Source organism: Anguilla anguilla, chromosome 13 (assembly GCF_013347855.1).
Source record: "Anguilla anguilla isolate fAngAng1 chromosome 13, fAngAng1.pri, whole genome shotgun sequence".
NCBI lineage: Eukaryota > Metazoa > Chordata > Actinopteri > Anguilliformes > Anguillidae > Anguilla > Anguilla anguilla.
Window position 1 is genome coordinate 11,405,339 of NC_049213.1, and position 17,338 is coordinate 11,422,676.

At 45.5% G+C, this 17,338-nt stretch overlaps 1 protein-coding gene and 1 long non-coding RNA gene across 3 annotated transcripts in view; one reads left to right on the forward strand and one right to left on the reverse strand.

Annotated features, from left to right (window-relative positions):
- Positions 1-12,453, reverse strand: part of LOC118211089 (carboxy-terminal domain RNA polymerase II polypeptide A small phosphatase 2-like) — a 27,331-nt gene extending 14,878 nt beyond the window's left edge. The window contains exon 1 of one of the 2 annotated variants that reach the window (XM_035387919.1): positions 11,941-12,453. In XM_035387919.1, the coding sequence (XP_035243810.1) occupies positions 11,941-12,001 (61 nt within the window). In that variant the 5' untranslated portion in view covers positions 12,002-12,453. The remainder of the gene's footprint in view (positions 1-11,940) is intronic. The other variant, XM_035387918.1, reaches the window with a different exon arrangement.
- LOC118211090 lies at positions 11,803-13,166 on the forward strand. Its single transcript, XR_004761957.1, has 2 exons — positions 11,803-12,051; positions 12,522-13,166. It is a non-coding gene; the product is annotated as an uncharacterized LOC118211090 (long non-coding RNA).
- The last annotated feature ends 4,172 nt before the right edge of the window (positions 13,167-17,338 follow it).

Sequence of the window (17,338 nt, forward strand, 5' to 3'; positions counted from 1 at the left end):
TCGCCTGCATTAGCGAGCCCTTTCTCAAACAAACACTAAGTTCCAGGGCGACGCACTCTGATAACCTTGAGCTCGCGGCTCCTGCAAGCGGCGGCCGTATCAGGAGGAACAGAGGAACGAGCCCAAACCCAAAGCCAGCCTTCACGCGAGGCCTGGGCCCAGTGACGCACTGACCAAGCCTCCGCCGTTTACACCGGAACCTGGCGCAAGCGGCTTAAATACACGGCGCGCTCCAGCGCAGCCGATAACAGGCCTGCGGGCTCGGAAACACTCAGCGTCGGAGTCTTTTATCAAGCACCAAAATGGCCGTCCGATTAATCACCATAGAAATTATTTAGCACCACTTCGGGTTTTTGAGCCTCCCTGCTTGCAGACGTGTCTCGTTAACGTTATGTACGATCTTCCCTCATGCTTTCTCACTTTATTAATGTTTGGAAAGATTTTCCAGCAGCAATATAAACACGTCGTAAAAACATGTAGCCATATCTTTTTAATCCCTGAAGCCACATTCATAGAAGATCTGTGGTCTCACGCTCTCAGTCCAGAAACACACACACACACACAGACACTGCTTAAATGCACACACACACACACACGGATGTATAAAGACGATGTCCAAAGATTCGATTGTCTCAGCATACCAGCTTCATCCTGCGTTACGCCCACAACCCTTCATGAACTACAGTTCTACAGAAAGATCACTACAGGTCACGATCCAATTAGAGAGGAACTGGCCATCAATGCTTCCATTTTCTGCCGGATAAACTCCTTACCCATGGCACCAAAAACCAAAATGGTGCTGGTGAACGATCCAAACGAAAAAAGAAACTAATAAGACCCATATCCAACATTATAAATTAAGGAGTAAAACATTCAAATGTGAACGCCTGCTCTCTTAAATTTGAAATACATAATTCAGAAAGTCCAATAGGCCCGCGTTGGCAACTGTACTTATTATCAGCAGCTCCACTGATAGCACGAAAACAAACAGCATTAACCGTGAGTGATGTAGACTCCAAAAACAACAGCGCTATCGTCCTCCTCGCTGCTGCGTCGTCATCGCTGCCCATATCGCCCGGATTTTGTAGCGGGAACATGGCGGAGGTGCGAGACGTAACGAAACGAACGGACGCTGACGAGAGTTTAGCCTCAGAGAGTTTACCCTGCGAGAGTTTAGCCTCAGAGAGTTTACCCTGCGAGAGTTTACCCTGCGAGAGTTTACCCTGCGAGAGTTTACCCTGCGAGAGTTTACCCTGCGAGAGTTTACCCTCCGACAGTTTAGACTTCGAGAGTTCAGCCTTCTGAGAGTTTAGCCTTCTGAGAGTTTAGCCTGCGAGAGTTTAGCCTCTGAGAGTTTAGCCAGACGAGTGGTGCCGTGTCACAGCCGCCGCAGACGCACAGGAGAGGTGCCCCCCGGCCCGCGGCGCTACGCCGCACGCGTCCCCACAACACGTTCCCCTTTTACGGGCCGCCCGCCATCGCCGCTCATCTCCAACCGCTGATACGGGGCCGGCCGGCGGAGAGCGGGCGAGCCCTCCAGAGCCAGCTTCCTGCCGGGGCAGCTTCTCAACGGCAGTTTTATTTCTCGCCCCCCGTTTGAATGTTTTTTATTCCCACTAGGGAGTTTTTTTTCTTCTTCTTTTTAGTTGTTGGGTTTTTAGGGGCATGGTCACTGTAATTTTTCAGGCATTTGTTATGGTCACGGTCATTCTTCCCCCATTTCTTCTGAGTGTAAAGCATCTTAGCGTGTAAAAAGCGCCAAGCATAGAACTGCATGGAATTAGCCCAGCTACCTGTAGCTACGCTGCTGAAGCCAGCGTCAGGAGGCAAACCCGCGCACACATTTCTGAACAGCGCGGCAAAGTCGGCTAACGCCATAGTAATCCTGACAGCCGTCAAACAACAGAACGCACATCGCGAAAGGAGGGAAGGAAGAAACAAACAAGCCGCCCCTTCAATTTAAATGAGGTAAAAACGTGCCGGCATTTTTGTGTTTGCTGTTCATTTTAATCCCTCGAGCCCATCTCACTAAAACCGAGGCAAGTTTAAAAAAAAAAACAAAAAAAAACAACTTGGCCAATTTTGAACTTCATTTGAATCGCGGTCGCCATCGCCTCCCTGCCCAGAGGGGCCGCACTGGAGGCGTATCCGCCCCCGGTCCCCGGTCCCCGCTCCCCCCCCCCTCCTCTCCCCTCCACCCCCACAGTCTCTCTCCACAGCGCTGAAGCAATCGGCCGCAACAGCACCCCCCCCCACCACCCAGTCCAGTCCACCCCTGGGGACCCACGGAACAGCGTGCTCCAGGAACACAATCCCATCCCCGGAGAGGCGTCCCGCCCTGTTCCCAAACCCGCCCAGACCCTTTCTGCTACAGGTACACACAGAGGGGGGGGAAAAAAAAAGAGGAACACAAACAGCTTCTTAAAATCAACAAGCAGTAAAAAAACCCAAAAGGGTCTTCGGTGCTAAATGGGTCTGTGTACAGAGGTCAGCGCTCGAGGCGTTTCCCTGCCCCCCTCTCTCGGCGAAAGGGCCCCACTCCGAAAGCTCCGGCGACTCCTCCGGGGGGGAGGCGGTGCAAATCGAAGCGCGGCCCGTTCTTACGCACTTTCGGCGCGCGACGCGCCGACTTAGCGCCAGCCGTTTCGCGCGCGCGGCGAACGAAAGCCCAGGCGGAGACTCTGTCCGCGGAGCTCTGTTCGGAACGGGGACGGGAAACTCCGAGCAGGAAACCGGTCCCTGAGGGGGCGGCCCCCGGTTACGCACACAAAAACATCAGGAAGGGCCCGCGGCTCCGGCAGGAGGGCTCGCGGCGCCCTCCGACGCTCTGTGAGCCTTATCTCAGCTCCGGCTCAGAACGGGCGCGGGCTTGCCCTCAGAGCCCGGCTCTTCACAATGGCCTGTTCCACAGTCCTGCCACCAAACTTCTAAAAAAAGGGAGTAACCGAGTTCCTGTCAGGCCCTTTGGGAGGGGGCCACGTCCCAGTGGACAGGGGCGCGCTCGGAGGGAAAGCTGCCCTAACTGAAAGAGTCCATTACTGAACAGTCCTGTTTGCACAATACACGCTACAAATATGCTGCGGACGCAGTGACACAACTTCTTTAGGGCGACAATAAAGCTGTGATACGGAACAGTGACCCGACAGCTGCAAAACAAATGCTCAAAATTGAACTTTGTTCAGGTTTTACACTGTGCTAGCGGCACGCCCTTAAGGTGTTAAGTCGTAACATGGTCCCCCTTGCCCGAGGGAGGAGGATTTTTAAAAACGAACAACCTGGGTCAGCTACGCAAGGTTTCTCTCTCGCAATACTGCGTTTTGACCAAAACGCAACTGTTGCAGCAGGGACAGAAAACGCAGGCCTGCGCTCGGAACGAAAGCAGCGTCTCCTGAGCGTAAACCGAGTTCCCCCTGCACCTCAAACTTACCCTGCTCCAGAAAAACACAACCAGGCACCGAAGCGAAGCGAAACGGGGCGCGCGTCGGCGCTCGCGTTTTAGGGCGAGAGCGCAGGCCGCACCGCCTTCGTACCGAAATCCGAAAACCGCGCTCTCCCTCCCGCTCGGCTCGCGAAAGAGAGAAGGCCGCCCGGCTGGGCGACGTGAATCCCGTTCGCACCCGTGCGCAAACTGCGGGGATTTACCGAGGCACAGTAATCACAAGATTACAGCACACATAATTCTGCTAGGCTCTGAATTTGACAACTGGCGTGAAACATATTCCATGCACAGTATAATATAATATTCTGTTCCCAAAGCAATTGCAAACAGAACAATAATGAGACTAATCGATTGTTTACAGTGAAAACGTGCGGTTTAGCAACCTATTTGGAACCAATCAACATTATTGACATTGACGCTGACAGATTAAAGAGTAAGGTGCAGGCCCAGCCAGATGGCTACAGCACCATCCCAAAACAAAACAAAAAAAGTTCCAACTTTCTCCATTTCTAATCTCGGATGGTGTTGGAAAACAGTCTGTTCAGTTCAATTTAATACAGCTGTAACCATGGCCCGTTTTACCATGCAAAGTTTCTTTGGCGAAGTGTCTGCAGAACATCTAAACTGTAAAAGTTGCAAAAGTTGTAAACCAGACATAGCACAAACGGGTATTTTGGAAATGTGTTTGAAAATAAGGGTGTGGAATATCTTTTGGAACAACCCCCCCCCCCCCCACCCCCAACCCCCAACCCCCAACGAAGCCAAAAGATAAGGTTGCTCTCTTGTAGAAATGAACCACACCCCCAACTTTGAGAAACCAAACGTAACCGAAAGACGGCTAACTCTGGACCGATAACGCGCTGAAAGCAGCGACGCCGCGACGCGCGGTCTGAGTTCCGCTGCGCTAGCGGGCTCGCCGTCCGGCCCCGGGGGAGACCGATCCGAGCGCGGGGGGCGTGCGGGCAGAGCGCCCGAGCTGGTCGCCGCGACGCCGAGCGCACGGCGCGAAAACCGCTTTAAACGGGCTCGGCCCGGGGGCCCGCGGGGGCTGCCTGAGGTAAGTGGAAACACGTGCGGTTAGCAGAGCTCCTGGGGGGCCGACGCACCCGAAAAAAGGGCTGGGAGGAAGTGGACCGAACGGGGAGGCGCGGCTTGCGCAACGGCGGGCTAACGGAGCCGGCTACAGTCTGCCCTAAACGCAACCAGCCCCAGTTCACCGCCCGCCCGCCTGCCCACCTAGCACACAGGAAGCACTTTCGCGGTTACGTACAGTAGGCGCACAATAAAGACGCTTGCACACGATGGAATTTTCATAATGTTTCGAACAATCGCTTTTAAATAAGGAAGGGCCAGAAATACTGGTTTTCCCGTGTGAACTGCGAACTGTGTGAGTTCAGTCTTATTCAGCTACGGCATGTCACACGTCTATTCAGATTAAACATGTACAGAATATGTATAAATCTTGCATTTTTCAAATGAATTTGCCGATGTTTAATTATGTTTTTTATTTGCAATTTTAAAAAAAATATTGAAATCCATTCTATCCCAAGTTGGAACCAGCGTTTTACTGCCATAACCGAAACACTGAAAAATGCCATTTTCACCTCATTTGTCCAGATGAAGGTGCCCGGCGTGCGGTGTGCTAATTCTGGAGTGCACTGAAGCGTCAGGCTCTGTATTATTTCCGGCTGATAGCTCAAGCCTCCTCCCTCCATCAGAGGATCTGAATTAAGATTCCTTTCCCCGGTGTAGACTTGGGGAGGACAGCCAAAGGCCAGCTACCCTCGCCCGGCTTCACTTCAAAGTGGCCACGTGCTCCGCACACCCTAACACTAGCAAGAGCCTTTTCGGGACACCAGTACTGCATTTAAAAAAAAAAAAACAGACATCATTAGAAGAGTTTGACTGAACCAGCGGTACTGCGTCATCTATGGCTAGGCTACCCAAGGGGTCATTCGACAGCATTCCACGTTTCAGAAATTCAGCGGATGACCCACAGTTTTATGCATGTAATGCGCCAGACTTCGGCTACCATCCATCTTCACTTCAGATACGTATAAGGAACGGATAACAGTCACAGACACTCACACGCGCACACACACTTTCACGATTATGAATGGTGTAAAGCATACAAGTTTACTACAATTACCAGCAAACCATTGACTTGCAAACCCAGAAGCACAGCATTGGTGCTTTGCCCTGAACTACCTTAACCATAGCTATAGCTCTCTTCAGTCATGTCTGCACTTGGGGAAGATGCTATAGTGTGTTCAAATATGGTGCTAATTATGCATCCTCAGAAAAACTGCCGATTGCACAGCTAAGGCCAAAGAATTAATTGAACAGTACCAAAATAAAATATGCTATGAAACTGAAAAGCTGCATTTGCTACCACAGCAACTGTGACCCATTTTGATCCTGAAGGTGCAGCATCTAAACTTAAACAGTGTCTTTCCCAACCCCCCCAAGACAACAACCATCAGAGGGCAGAGGTCTTAGAACTGAGGCCATCTAATACTGACAGCTGCAGCGTTGAGTGGAGGATCACAACTAATAATCAGCGCAGTTAAAAAGTCTATTTTTGAAACACGAGAGAAAATAAATGTTCAAACAACCTTTTTGCATCCCAGATAATTTGCTCACACTGCCCAGCATTGATAAGGCAGGCAAAGGCCAATGGCTGAAAACAGAGACTTTTTTAATTTTTCCACGTCAGTCTGAGTGCACATCGTGAATTAGAACGCGATACCATTTTAGTCCAACTCATCATTCAGCAGAGAGAGGTCCAATGGTCCCATGTAGTCTATGCAGAAGAGACATCCTGGTATTGAGCTGAAGACGACGGACAGGCTGCTAACAGAACGTTAAGGTAAATAAGGGGAGGGACTGAAGCGCACAGGCCCGGGCACGAGTGCTGGGGGGCGCAGTACGCGGTGTAATTAGCCGTTCGTGTATCACCTGAAGACCGAGTGAAATATTTGGGAGGAATGTTGCCCCGAGCTCCGTTCAGCCAGAGCCCGCGCAGAACCGCGAGGAATGGAATGCGAGGGCTGCTGGGAGACGCCCCGCTGAAACACATCCTCGGGTTCTGCCACACGCCCCACGGTCAGGTACCAGGTCCTAACGGTGCCAGCTGAGCTGGAGAGCCCGTTTCGAAACCGGCGCCACCTGAGCTGCCGGGTTCAATTTAGTTTGTTTTTTCCAGAACCTCAAGCGCCCGTTCCGTTCGCTGCTGCCAGTCCCCTTGGCGACGCTGCCTGGACTCTGCGTCTTCCGCCAGCCGAGACGCTAACGCAGGATGCTAACGCAGACGAACGCTGCAGGCGACGCAGTTAAACGACATCACGCAACGCCTGTGGCGGCACGAGCGTCAAACCTGGAATGACAGGTGACCCATGAGTTTGTACAGTTATAATGTTAAAACAGCACATGATCTGCGCAATTTACAAGGAACCTACCTGAACATGAACATGATTGTTTCATTACAACTCTTACATAATACAGTCGGAAAGGATTGCCCTTACTGCGGTACGGTGGTATTATACTGTGGTAATAATATAAATATTTTTCCTTAAAATTTGGCAGTGTATCTTGGCATATATCTTAGTAGTGATTTCACAACCTAAAATCATAAAATGGATAGCATTACCGTATAAAATAACTATTGGGGCAACTCAAATTTTATAGTGAAAAGTAATTGGTGTCAAGTTTAACAATAAAGGTTACATTAGGAAAAACTGAATTATACATCATAAAGATGAGAAACTGAAACTGGTTATGCACATTAGAAAAATGACACACGAAAATCCCCCAGACATCTTGTGAAAAACGAAAACGATAACACCTCTACTTTATTACTACAAAATAATGACAATGCCCCAATCCTTGCGCTGCGTTTTTCACGGGCTCCCCAGTGTGCAGACCTGTACGTTTAAGCGGTCTCTTTCCGCTCGTCGAGAAAGTCAGAAACTCGTGTAAAGTCTTACATTAAAAAGGGGCCGTTTGCAGAGAAGGCTTTGGTGCATAGAGAACGGGGGAAAGCATTTGCATAATTGTAAAGCCTGCACTGTGCCTGCAGCTGAATCGGGTTACATAACTATAATACTTACAGCCATGCGTAAAATGACAGCGACACCATTTTGCTCTGGCTGCTAACTGGCGGCCGAGACCGTAGCGCGCTTTCCCATAAGTAACACTGCATGTTCGCATTTTAAATCAGCCAATGCGACAGAATCGTACGACAGGCCTACATAAACATCAGATGTCGTTAAAACCGTCGGTGTCTAATGACGATTTCCGCCTTGCCAGTATTCATTTGGACTTGGCAGAGCCCTAGCACTAGCGCTGCCATGGTAATCGGCAGCGCGTTTGCGGCTGAACGGACACAGCCTACGTCGCTAGTTGGGTGGGTGGCTGAGCTGCCCAGGGGTTTGATCGCACTATGAGCTTTAGGAAGAGTGGACTGCAGCTGACGGGAAATCCCAAGATGGGATCGGCTATTACACAACACTGCTTTCTGTGAGCGGTTATCAACGTTACAGCAATGAAACAACGAGAAGAAACGGGACTTGCCCACTGTCGCGGCTCAAAGACGAAACATTTTAATTCCATAACGATTACATTTCCGTCGTCGTGTTACTGTAATAATGAACAAGAGATTGCTGCTCCATCGAAAGCACACATTTGAAGTAAAAATAAAAAACCAACAACAAGCTGTCTTAACGTTACACTCGGTACAATGACAGATATATTTGACTCCTTAAACCGGGAAAAATTATGATGCAAATCCTAATTTTCTTATTTGCCACTTGAGTAACTGGACCACTGACAGCTACTGTAAATGAAGACCCATGCCTCAGTGCCAGTTTCATCCTTTTTATTTATTAAAGATCCAGATTCAATTTATAATTCTGTTAACAATGGTCAGCTTCACATATAAATAAATCTATTTCACAATATGTTGTCAGACTGCCAAAAACACAAGTACTAACAGCCATCTGACAGACTCTATTACATTCCAAAAAACAATCTGGCTAAAGTTAGGTACAGTCCATTCCTGTAGTTAGGATGAAAAGTTTTTTTCTCTTGTTAAATATTTTAAAACCAATAAGCTATACACATTAACATTTTTATAACATAATAAATTCATCTTGGTAAGCTGTGTTCAACGTACCCATGCAGCCAATAGAACTCTACATCACTGATGCCCGGTGAACCTGATTGGCTCTCCACATTCATTCGCACATGCACTCTCACTTACTAACTCCCTCTCACAGCATACAAACACGTATTCACGCGCTCATGCATGCACTTGCATTATCACAGGCACACACACACGCACATCCAAAGACTCCATAAAAGGCGGGAGTCCACAAACTAGCAGGAGAATGAGGGCTGAGAAACAGCAAACCCTGTACTGCACATTTCCCATCCCATCCTTTACAAAGCCAAGTTCAGCGTGTTAGCCCAGGTTCAGAACTCAGGCAAGTTACCACGGAAAACGAGCTCCATGGATTCACAACCCACCTCCTCCCCACTGCATCCTGGCTGAGAATGAAAACATACACAAGATTACACAATGGGCTTACTACTCAGCACTTTCATATATGGACATTGAACGCCAAATTGCTACATAACTACGGTAATCACATTAAAATAAGTAAATGCAAATGTGAATCCAGGCGCCGTCAGGGACATAACCACCCCATGTTCAACCATATGCAACTGCACAATGGCCCTGATAGAGCCATTAAATACAGCAAGCGTCTGTATACGCTAAAACAAATCAGCGCAAGACACAGGACGCTATACCAGACAAGCATGCGTCCACAAAAGCTTGATTGTAACTCAGGACAATAAGCCATCTAGGAGCTTAATGAAGCCTAACACTTTCAAGCCAAACAAAATGGCTTCAGCAAACAACATGATAATGTGTTAATATTTCAGGAATACACTGTAATACACACGTTAACAGTTATGACAATGCAGTTACCTGTTATATGCTACATATGAAGGATTTAAATTTGACCACTGAACTGCGATTCCTTATAACTGAGTGCTTGAAAATGGGTAACATTCTTTTTACAGATGTGCTTTTAAACAGGAAGATGAGCCTAAACATTTCTCAAGAGAACAGAATTATGAGCATGACAACGATTTATGCAAGGCCCCAGAGGTTTCAGTGAGGAAACCAAGAACCTATTGCTTCATATACATGTCTATCTATCCATAAACTTATTTTCCACTTGAAGTGTACAATTTAGTCACCAACAATCAGTGGGACCGTCTGAAAAAGAACAATAAAAGCATGTAACTGTGGTTCTTTAAAAACTAAAGCTGTTGATGGAATTTTCAGGAGATGATGTCAGCATGTGCAAACGCAGACCTATTTTAGGACTGAAAATAGTCTTAAGTTCACAGGAAAAAATGTCTCGCATTTTTTGTGGTCCCACCTGAAATAAACAGGCCTTAAACTGGACACTTTACATTCTAAACACGTTCTCTTAGCTTTTACGTACTCATAGCCACACCCAGTTTACCAATTATATAATGGTCTGCTGCAACAAGCTACATAAAATCTAATATTTAAGAAGCATTGATATATCACAGGTTAGCCAAACTAAACTTGGAGAACAATTAAGATATTTTTAAAGTGCAGGATCCAAGCGTACTCCTTCAGTTTTTTTTTTCCCCCCATGTTTTTCCCAACTCACAAAAAGCTATGAGAACTCACAATCAGCAGAGCAGTGCAATGGTTGCAAGACAATGGTCGCAGTAGAGCTGACCGCCAGTTCATTTTGTCATTGACATTGAATCCCTTACCATGGCACTTAAGCAGAACTAGGTAACTGGTCTTTCTATAATATCGCTGACGGCCAAACACATAATGCAGCACAGGTCCAGAAAGACAAATACCCACCAGAACCCATTAGCTCCAATTATGGTAAAGGTGTTTAAACAATTGAGCCTGTTAACCACTAGGTATCAGGACTGATTCACACGTCGGCGCTGTGTATGAGCACGTTGAGCAATTAGAACGCCACCTGAACAGCTTCAGTAAATATCAAGCGCTATGTAACCGGATAATGTGGCTGTAACTGTAACGGTAAGCCCTACAGGCTGTACGTTGTAAAAGTGTCCCGTAAAGCAAATTGGTGCCAGTACAGTATGCCACCATATTGGGATTTGGTATAGTCTATCGCCTATGCAGTATCCCATGTGTTTATGTTCATGTTTAATAGAAGGTTAGAAAAAACATTTTGGAAAATGTAACCAGAATGGAAAAGAATGGGATAAACCCAGGTTTCATGAGAGTCAACCACCCATCTTCAAATAATAGAAATCAACAGTGTTGTGAATTATCACATTTTACATAACATAGCAACTGCTTGGACAAACGGCGGGACGTGATTTTGGTAAACAGTTACCCCTCCTATAATGTGAGCAGGACTTTCTTCGGGAAAATATGTTGCTCTGTTCAGGTTCAATAATAAAAAATAAATAAAAAAATATTTTGGTGTTTACTACTTTTACTCTCAAGCACCCAATGAACCAGCCTACAATGGATAAGCTGCTAAAATGATCTTTAATATATAGAAACATTTTACCAAAGTATTGGTCGAAACAAACAGCTGCTTCAAATACCTATAACACTGTCTTACTTAGAAAGAATTGCAATACTTAAAAAACAACATAATAATAATATTCGTACGCAATGAACTTAAATGTCAAAAGATTTTTTGAACGGCAATTAAGCTTTTCTGATTACCTAGACCATGGCATGTGTACCTACCAGATAAACCTTAATGTATTAATTGAAACATGGACTTCGCCATTCCTTGGTAAAAGTTAAGCACATTTGTTAACGTTAGTTAAACATTAATTTATGAAAAGTAGCTGGGGTATAACAACAAATCATATCGAAGAAATAGCAAACTAACGTGCAACCTTAACATTAATTAGCTTGCCAGCTAAAATCTGCTTCAGTGAACGTAGCCAAGAAGTGATGACAACTTTCTAAACAACAGTATGTCAAAAAGGTGTGATTAAAAAAACAAAACAATAGTTAGCTACACATGAGTCAGTTAGCTATTCAATAGTACTCCATTATCACAACATGACAGCGTTAACGCTAGCAGTGCGCACGTAATCAGGGACGGTTTTCCTGTTGCAGTTATGAGCGGGATTCGCGATAGAAGAACGGCGAACCCCGTTCTCGTTTTGGAGGGGGTGGGGGCATATTAAAAAAAGCTTGCACGCTAGCTACAATGTGATGCACTTTCTTTAAAACTAACCACGAACGTAATGAAGACGACAGGGGAAATGCACGGTAGCTAGATCGCTAACCAGAAAATATTTTTTTAAACGCCACATGAGTGGTAGCATTGATAGCAACGAAAGTTTCTCTTCTAAATTCCACTTCTGCATTCACGATAACGATTGGGACGCGCAAATTAGCCAATCGTGATTACACTGCGAGCCAGACGAACATGAGTGCTTACCTGTTTTGGACGGCAGTTGACTGTCTTCTCTCTGCACTTGAGTGATGATAGAACTTTCCATCTAACAAATGCACAGCCTCTCAAAATCCAATCCGTTCCCCCCAGACGCAGGTACTATGAGATAGCTAGCTAGCTAGTTAGCTACCGTATCGGTCTTCTTTGGTAAATATTGCACTGTATCTAATACCAAAGTAGGATTTTTGTTGCGTGCTTCCTTGTTTTCTTATAAACATTGGTGAGGTGACTAATGTTTTCTTAATATTCCCTGGTCTGTCCGTCCTCTTTTTCCGCTGTTTATACGATATGTGCAGAGTCCCCCTGTCGCTATGAAAGACTTCGCTATTGCTCCAACATGGAGAATCCAGGCGAAAAAAGCAAAACAACCGAGGAAATGGGGCAATGGGCGGTTTCAAGTTCCCCTTACTACTGATAAACAACCCAGTTAAACATATTTTTAACAGATTATATGGCAAACAGACTTTACAGAAAATGGCTTTTATTCGTGTTAAGGGCGATTCTTAATCAAACGGCTTTAAAAACGTGGATTTTAGTTGTTCGGTGTTTTGTTTTTGCCCCTTTAGAGACTTTCGAGGGCGCCTTGAAACTGCTCGTCGTCGCGGATTGGATCCCTTGGAAGTGGGAGTACCGGAGGCATTCTTCTCGGCTCTGCACGCTCCATACTGAACACATTCCAGCGCTCGCTTTGTTGCGGGTTTCACCGTCGCATGAAGCTACAGCTATCAATAGCAATTTATGGATGGAGGATAACTGCAGTTGTTTATAAGAAAGCTAAATAACGCTAATAAGACTACTGTAAAAAATATAGTGTCAAAATATACTGTTGTTCAGTTATTTTCTTGGAAACATGTAACTCGGCGTCTTATTTATAGAATGTGTACGATTCCATTTAAATTATATCCGAAACAAACGTTTACCAATGAAACCTATGCGCCATGACGTAGTTGGATTGTGCATTGACAAATCCCCATTTTGTGTCTGGTGCTCGGAGGACAAAGGAATATATTAGCTTGCTGTCGTTTTAGCTCTTAGCATTTGGTAGCCTCGGTGTTAGGTGGCTTTGTATTTTTAAATACTGTACACATGAAAATGTGTAGTGATTTTGTATGTGATCATTTTCAATAATTGCCACGCATTTAAAATATTTAATTGAATATAATCCCTTGCATTTTTGCATTCGCACAATAAAATATTAAAAAGAAAATGAATTTGTGTTCTTTTTATGTCAACAGAAAATTTATATAGTGATGTAGGCTATACGTAAATTCTCAATTTTATTATTGGAGGATAAATCAGGTACCATGTGAAGTAATTTGAAGCTCAAATGTGACGCATGTAAAGCATGAATGCCTACAATATATATTCATTCATAAATGGTCTGAAAAAATAGCTTATAAATTTAAGTTTTCAATATGGTGGAATTACATTGGCATTTCTTTTCTGGACAATGTCCATAAGCTGCTGTCTGCCATGGATGTGCGTATGCTTTCTCTCATCCAGTTCCAGATGTCATCTGTCCAAGTGAACCTTGGCCTTCCCTGGGGTCATGTCCCTTTGGAAGCACTTTGCATGCATTCAGGGCTCCTGGACCCAGATGGGTGTGTCCTGGTTCCACAAGCTCATTCCTGTGATTGATTTGCAAAAATGCCCTTGTTTGCCCTGTTCTATTCATGATTTATAACTTCTTGAGTTCTTGTGGTTAAAGGTACATGTGTTCGGAAAGAATGAGTGAACAGTTAAGGAAAGAAACCTCTCACACACCGTTTCTGTCTTTCCAGAACTTCACCAGCTTTAGCGTTTCACACCTGCCCTTGTTCTGGTATAAAGGACCTTTGCCTGTTCTATCTGACATTCCATTCATTGTACTCTGCACTAGTTTTTCTGTGTCATTTCAACAGTCTCTGTTAATCGGGATCAGAATCAGAATCAGAATCAGGTTTTATTGCCAAGTAGGTTTACACATACGAGGACTTTGTTTTGGTCTGGTGATGCATAACAGTGAACATAAAATGAAATAAAATGAAATAAAATAAACACAGTGCAATAATGGATGCTGCATTGATGCATTGATCAGTGTCCAGCACTTTAAACATGTGCCAATGTCAGGCATAGCAGCACAGAGAAACTTGTGATTATACATAGCAACTTTTGTGTGATCACAGGTTTACACTCTTGTGTAAATCACAAGTTTTTATTGTTTTATTTTTTATCTTTTTGCCAAAGCATGCTGCAGTAGCTCTTTGTTGGTCCAGAATGCAGGGTTTTGCCATGATTATTCTCCAGTGATTTTAGCCAGACATTCGCACTTTCTGACCAGATGGCCATCTATTAAGGCATTGCTTTTCCAGCTTGGATCTAGTATTCACAGCAGTTTGTGAGTCAATTCATTAAGACATTTAAAATGATTTTATGTCCTGGAACTACTTATTAGTTGATTCCCATCTTCACATGTAAATTACGATATTCAGATTAATACCAAATTAATGGTGATATATTTGGAAAAGGATGGACCCCATCAAAAGTTTGAAACAGCAATTATTTACAAGCATTGTATATTGGTAAAAAATTGGTGATAGTAAAACCCTGAGACTTCTGTTGGCTTTTCTTCATTTTGAATGGCTGGTTAGTATCCGGCCTGAGGCAAATTCTTGGGTGTTAAGGGGTCAAGCCATGGTCAGATATTTGCAGTGACTTCAACGAACACAACTGCACCAAAAGCAGACACCCCACCATTGTAGCCAAATGGTTTGGACTTCCCTGCAAAGCAAAGCTCTCTTAATACAACCCTTGCAACTCGCATGTGATCGCTACTAACGGGACCCCTGGAGAAGAGCGAGGCATCAGGATGGCCTGAGAAAGGTATTCAAGGTAAGAAAATCTGGACAAGGCAGTCAGAATTACAAGATTTATGATTTCTAATTTAGGCATTTAGCAGATGTTGTCACACACCTTACATATTTTACACAAGATCTGTTTGCACAGCTGGCTATTTACTCAACCAATGCTCAAGGGTACAAGGGCAGCACCCTACCTGGGAATAAAACCTGTAGCCTCTGAGTTACAAGCCCAGTTCCCCAATCATGATGATACACTGCCACTATAGGAAAAGAAAAAAAAGTGTGTAATCAGTTCCCTTGGCTGCAGCCCTTGGTCTCCAGTGCAGTGAGCTGACAGTGTCTTGGTGTCTTGTTGTACAGAGTGGCCAGCCAGGCCCATCATTCAAAACTCATGACAGGCCTACGCCCATTACATCACCACAAAACAATACACAGAAACACAAAGTTAGCGGAGCACATTACGAGGAAGCCATAACATTTCCCAAGGTGGAGAGAATGAGGCAGGCAGAAAGCAGAATTCAGCCTAAAGTGGTATGTGCAGACAGGCTTGGTGACAGGAGGGATGGGCCATGTCAATTGCCAGATACTGCAAACATTTTTTTGGGAAAATGGCTTCCCGTCAGCATTTTACCTTGAGGACAAGTTTGGAGCTTCATTTGCCGAAAAGCCCTGCATTTATCATTTTACCGAGGCTGGCAGCTATCTCCATTTGGCTATTAATGGGTCCGCAGGCTTTGGCTGTCATCACCTCCCCCCCCCCCCCAGTCACTGAATTCTTACCACAACCCCCCCCCCCCCCCTCTCGCCCCCCCACCCAACCTCAGCTTTACCCCCCATCCTCGCTCACGTTTTTGCTGGTGATAGCAGAGGACCGTAAGAACCCCGCCTGGCCCTGCAGATAAGGCCGTAATCTGAAAAAATGCACGTGCACAGGCAGGAGGGTGTGGCAGACAGGGACCAGGGGGACAAGGTTCTGCAGTCCCCATTGGCCAAGACCAGAGAATTCAAAACCTGAAAACCTGCACTAAAGTTGGGTCATGTGACCCGAGACAGACACGGCTCCCCCTGAAAGAGGTGGCTGAAGAGGCGGAACAGGTCAGGCTGTCGAGAAACAGCTCCCACCCCCCCAATTCCACCCCCTCCCTGCAAGAAAGGCATACCAGGATCCACACAACACCTGAATCACATGTCACGGTAATAAATGCAGGCACCCTTCTTCTACAGTCTTAATCTGCAGTTCTTTAATTCACATTCTTCTATTTTCCAGGATTTAAGCTTGTTTGCTTGTTAAGCCAGGCAGCGTATAGTTTTACAGTTTTATCCAAGATTGGCCGCACGGGGTTTGTTCCTGTTTTTATTTATTTATTCATTATTCAATCAGGAAAATGCCCACTGTGAAGTGTTGTGCGACAAGCTGATTGTAAATAACTATGAACTGACACAGCACAAACAAAATCAGAAACAGAAAGGGCAGTGCTTGACTCAAATATTTTTTACAGCCTGGCAGGCAGACGCTCATAATGGAGGAAAAATTTGTTGCTGTTGTGCGAGTGCTTCAACCGGGGGCTTGAAACTGACAAGGAATGTGCCATGGAGTGTGTCACTTTACTCCACACTTGTCAGCATAATTTCTAGCTTTCCCTCTCCTCCTCACACTCTCCGCTGTGATCACAGCACATTCCTCCAAGCCGAAAGGCTGAGAGGCACACAGCCGGTGGCTGAGGCCCTTCACTGATTCCAGGGGGAGGCACGGACACGGAGCACAGAGACACCCAAACGGGAGGGGGCACGCACACCCCCTCACGTACTCGCGTGCCAAGATTCGGGTCGCAAAACTAGCAACTTCGCTGGCTGATACCAAATTGCAACACTGACGTTGAGCAAGGAAACGGCACGCTGTCATTTTCTACGGCTGCTGGCTGTGAAGTTGTCAGTCCTCCATTTTGCAGAGGCGTTGTTCTCCACGGGTTTGGAAAGGATGCAGAAAGGACCACAGCAGGGGCTCCTGCCATTGCACTGTTTATAGAAATAATCAATGTACAGCTACACGAGGGCAACAATTCTTTGCAAAACCATTGAGGTTTGAGTGGTGACTGATGATTTTAAGCAACTTCCCAGCCTTAGTGCAAAAACAGTATAGGTTGTAGTGGTTTGGAAACCTGACTTGTAGCTATAATAAGGCTGTAACTGTAAGGTTTATATCTCTATGGGGTAGTACTGTCACACCCACTAAGAAGCCTGAAACCTTAACCTGAAATATTAGAGTAAATGTCCAGCTACACTTGTTCAAAATAGTTTCTCTTCTTTAGGACAAACTGTACTTCACCCAAAAGATGTATAAATGCTTCTGTCCTTAAACAGAAACTGAAAAAATATCAGAAAACAAATCTATGACTTGGGTCGAAACTTATAATAAAAATGTATCATAGCTTTTTGGTTGCTTTAAATTGTTTGTACTTGAATGAATAACCCCCCCCCCCTCGCAAACTGCATTGCGTTTTTAATACCGTCTTATTTGGGGGTGGGATCCCATTGTTATGGTA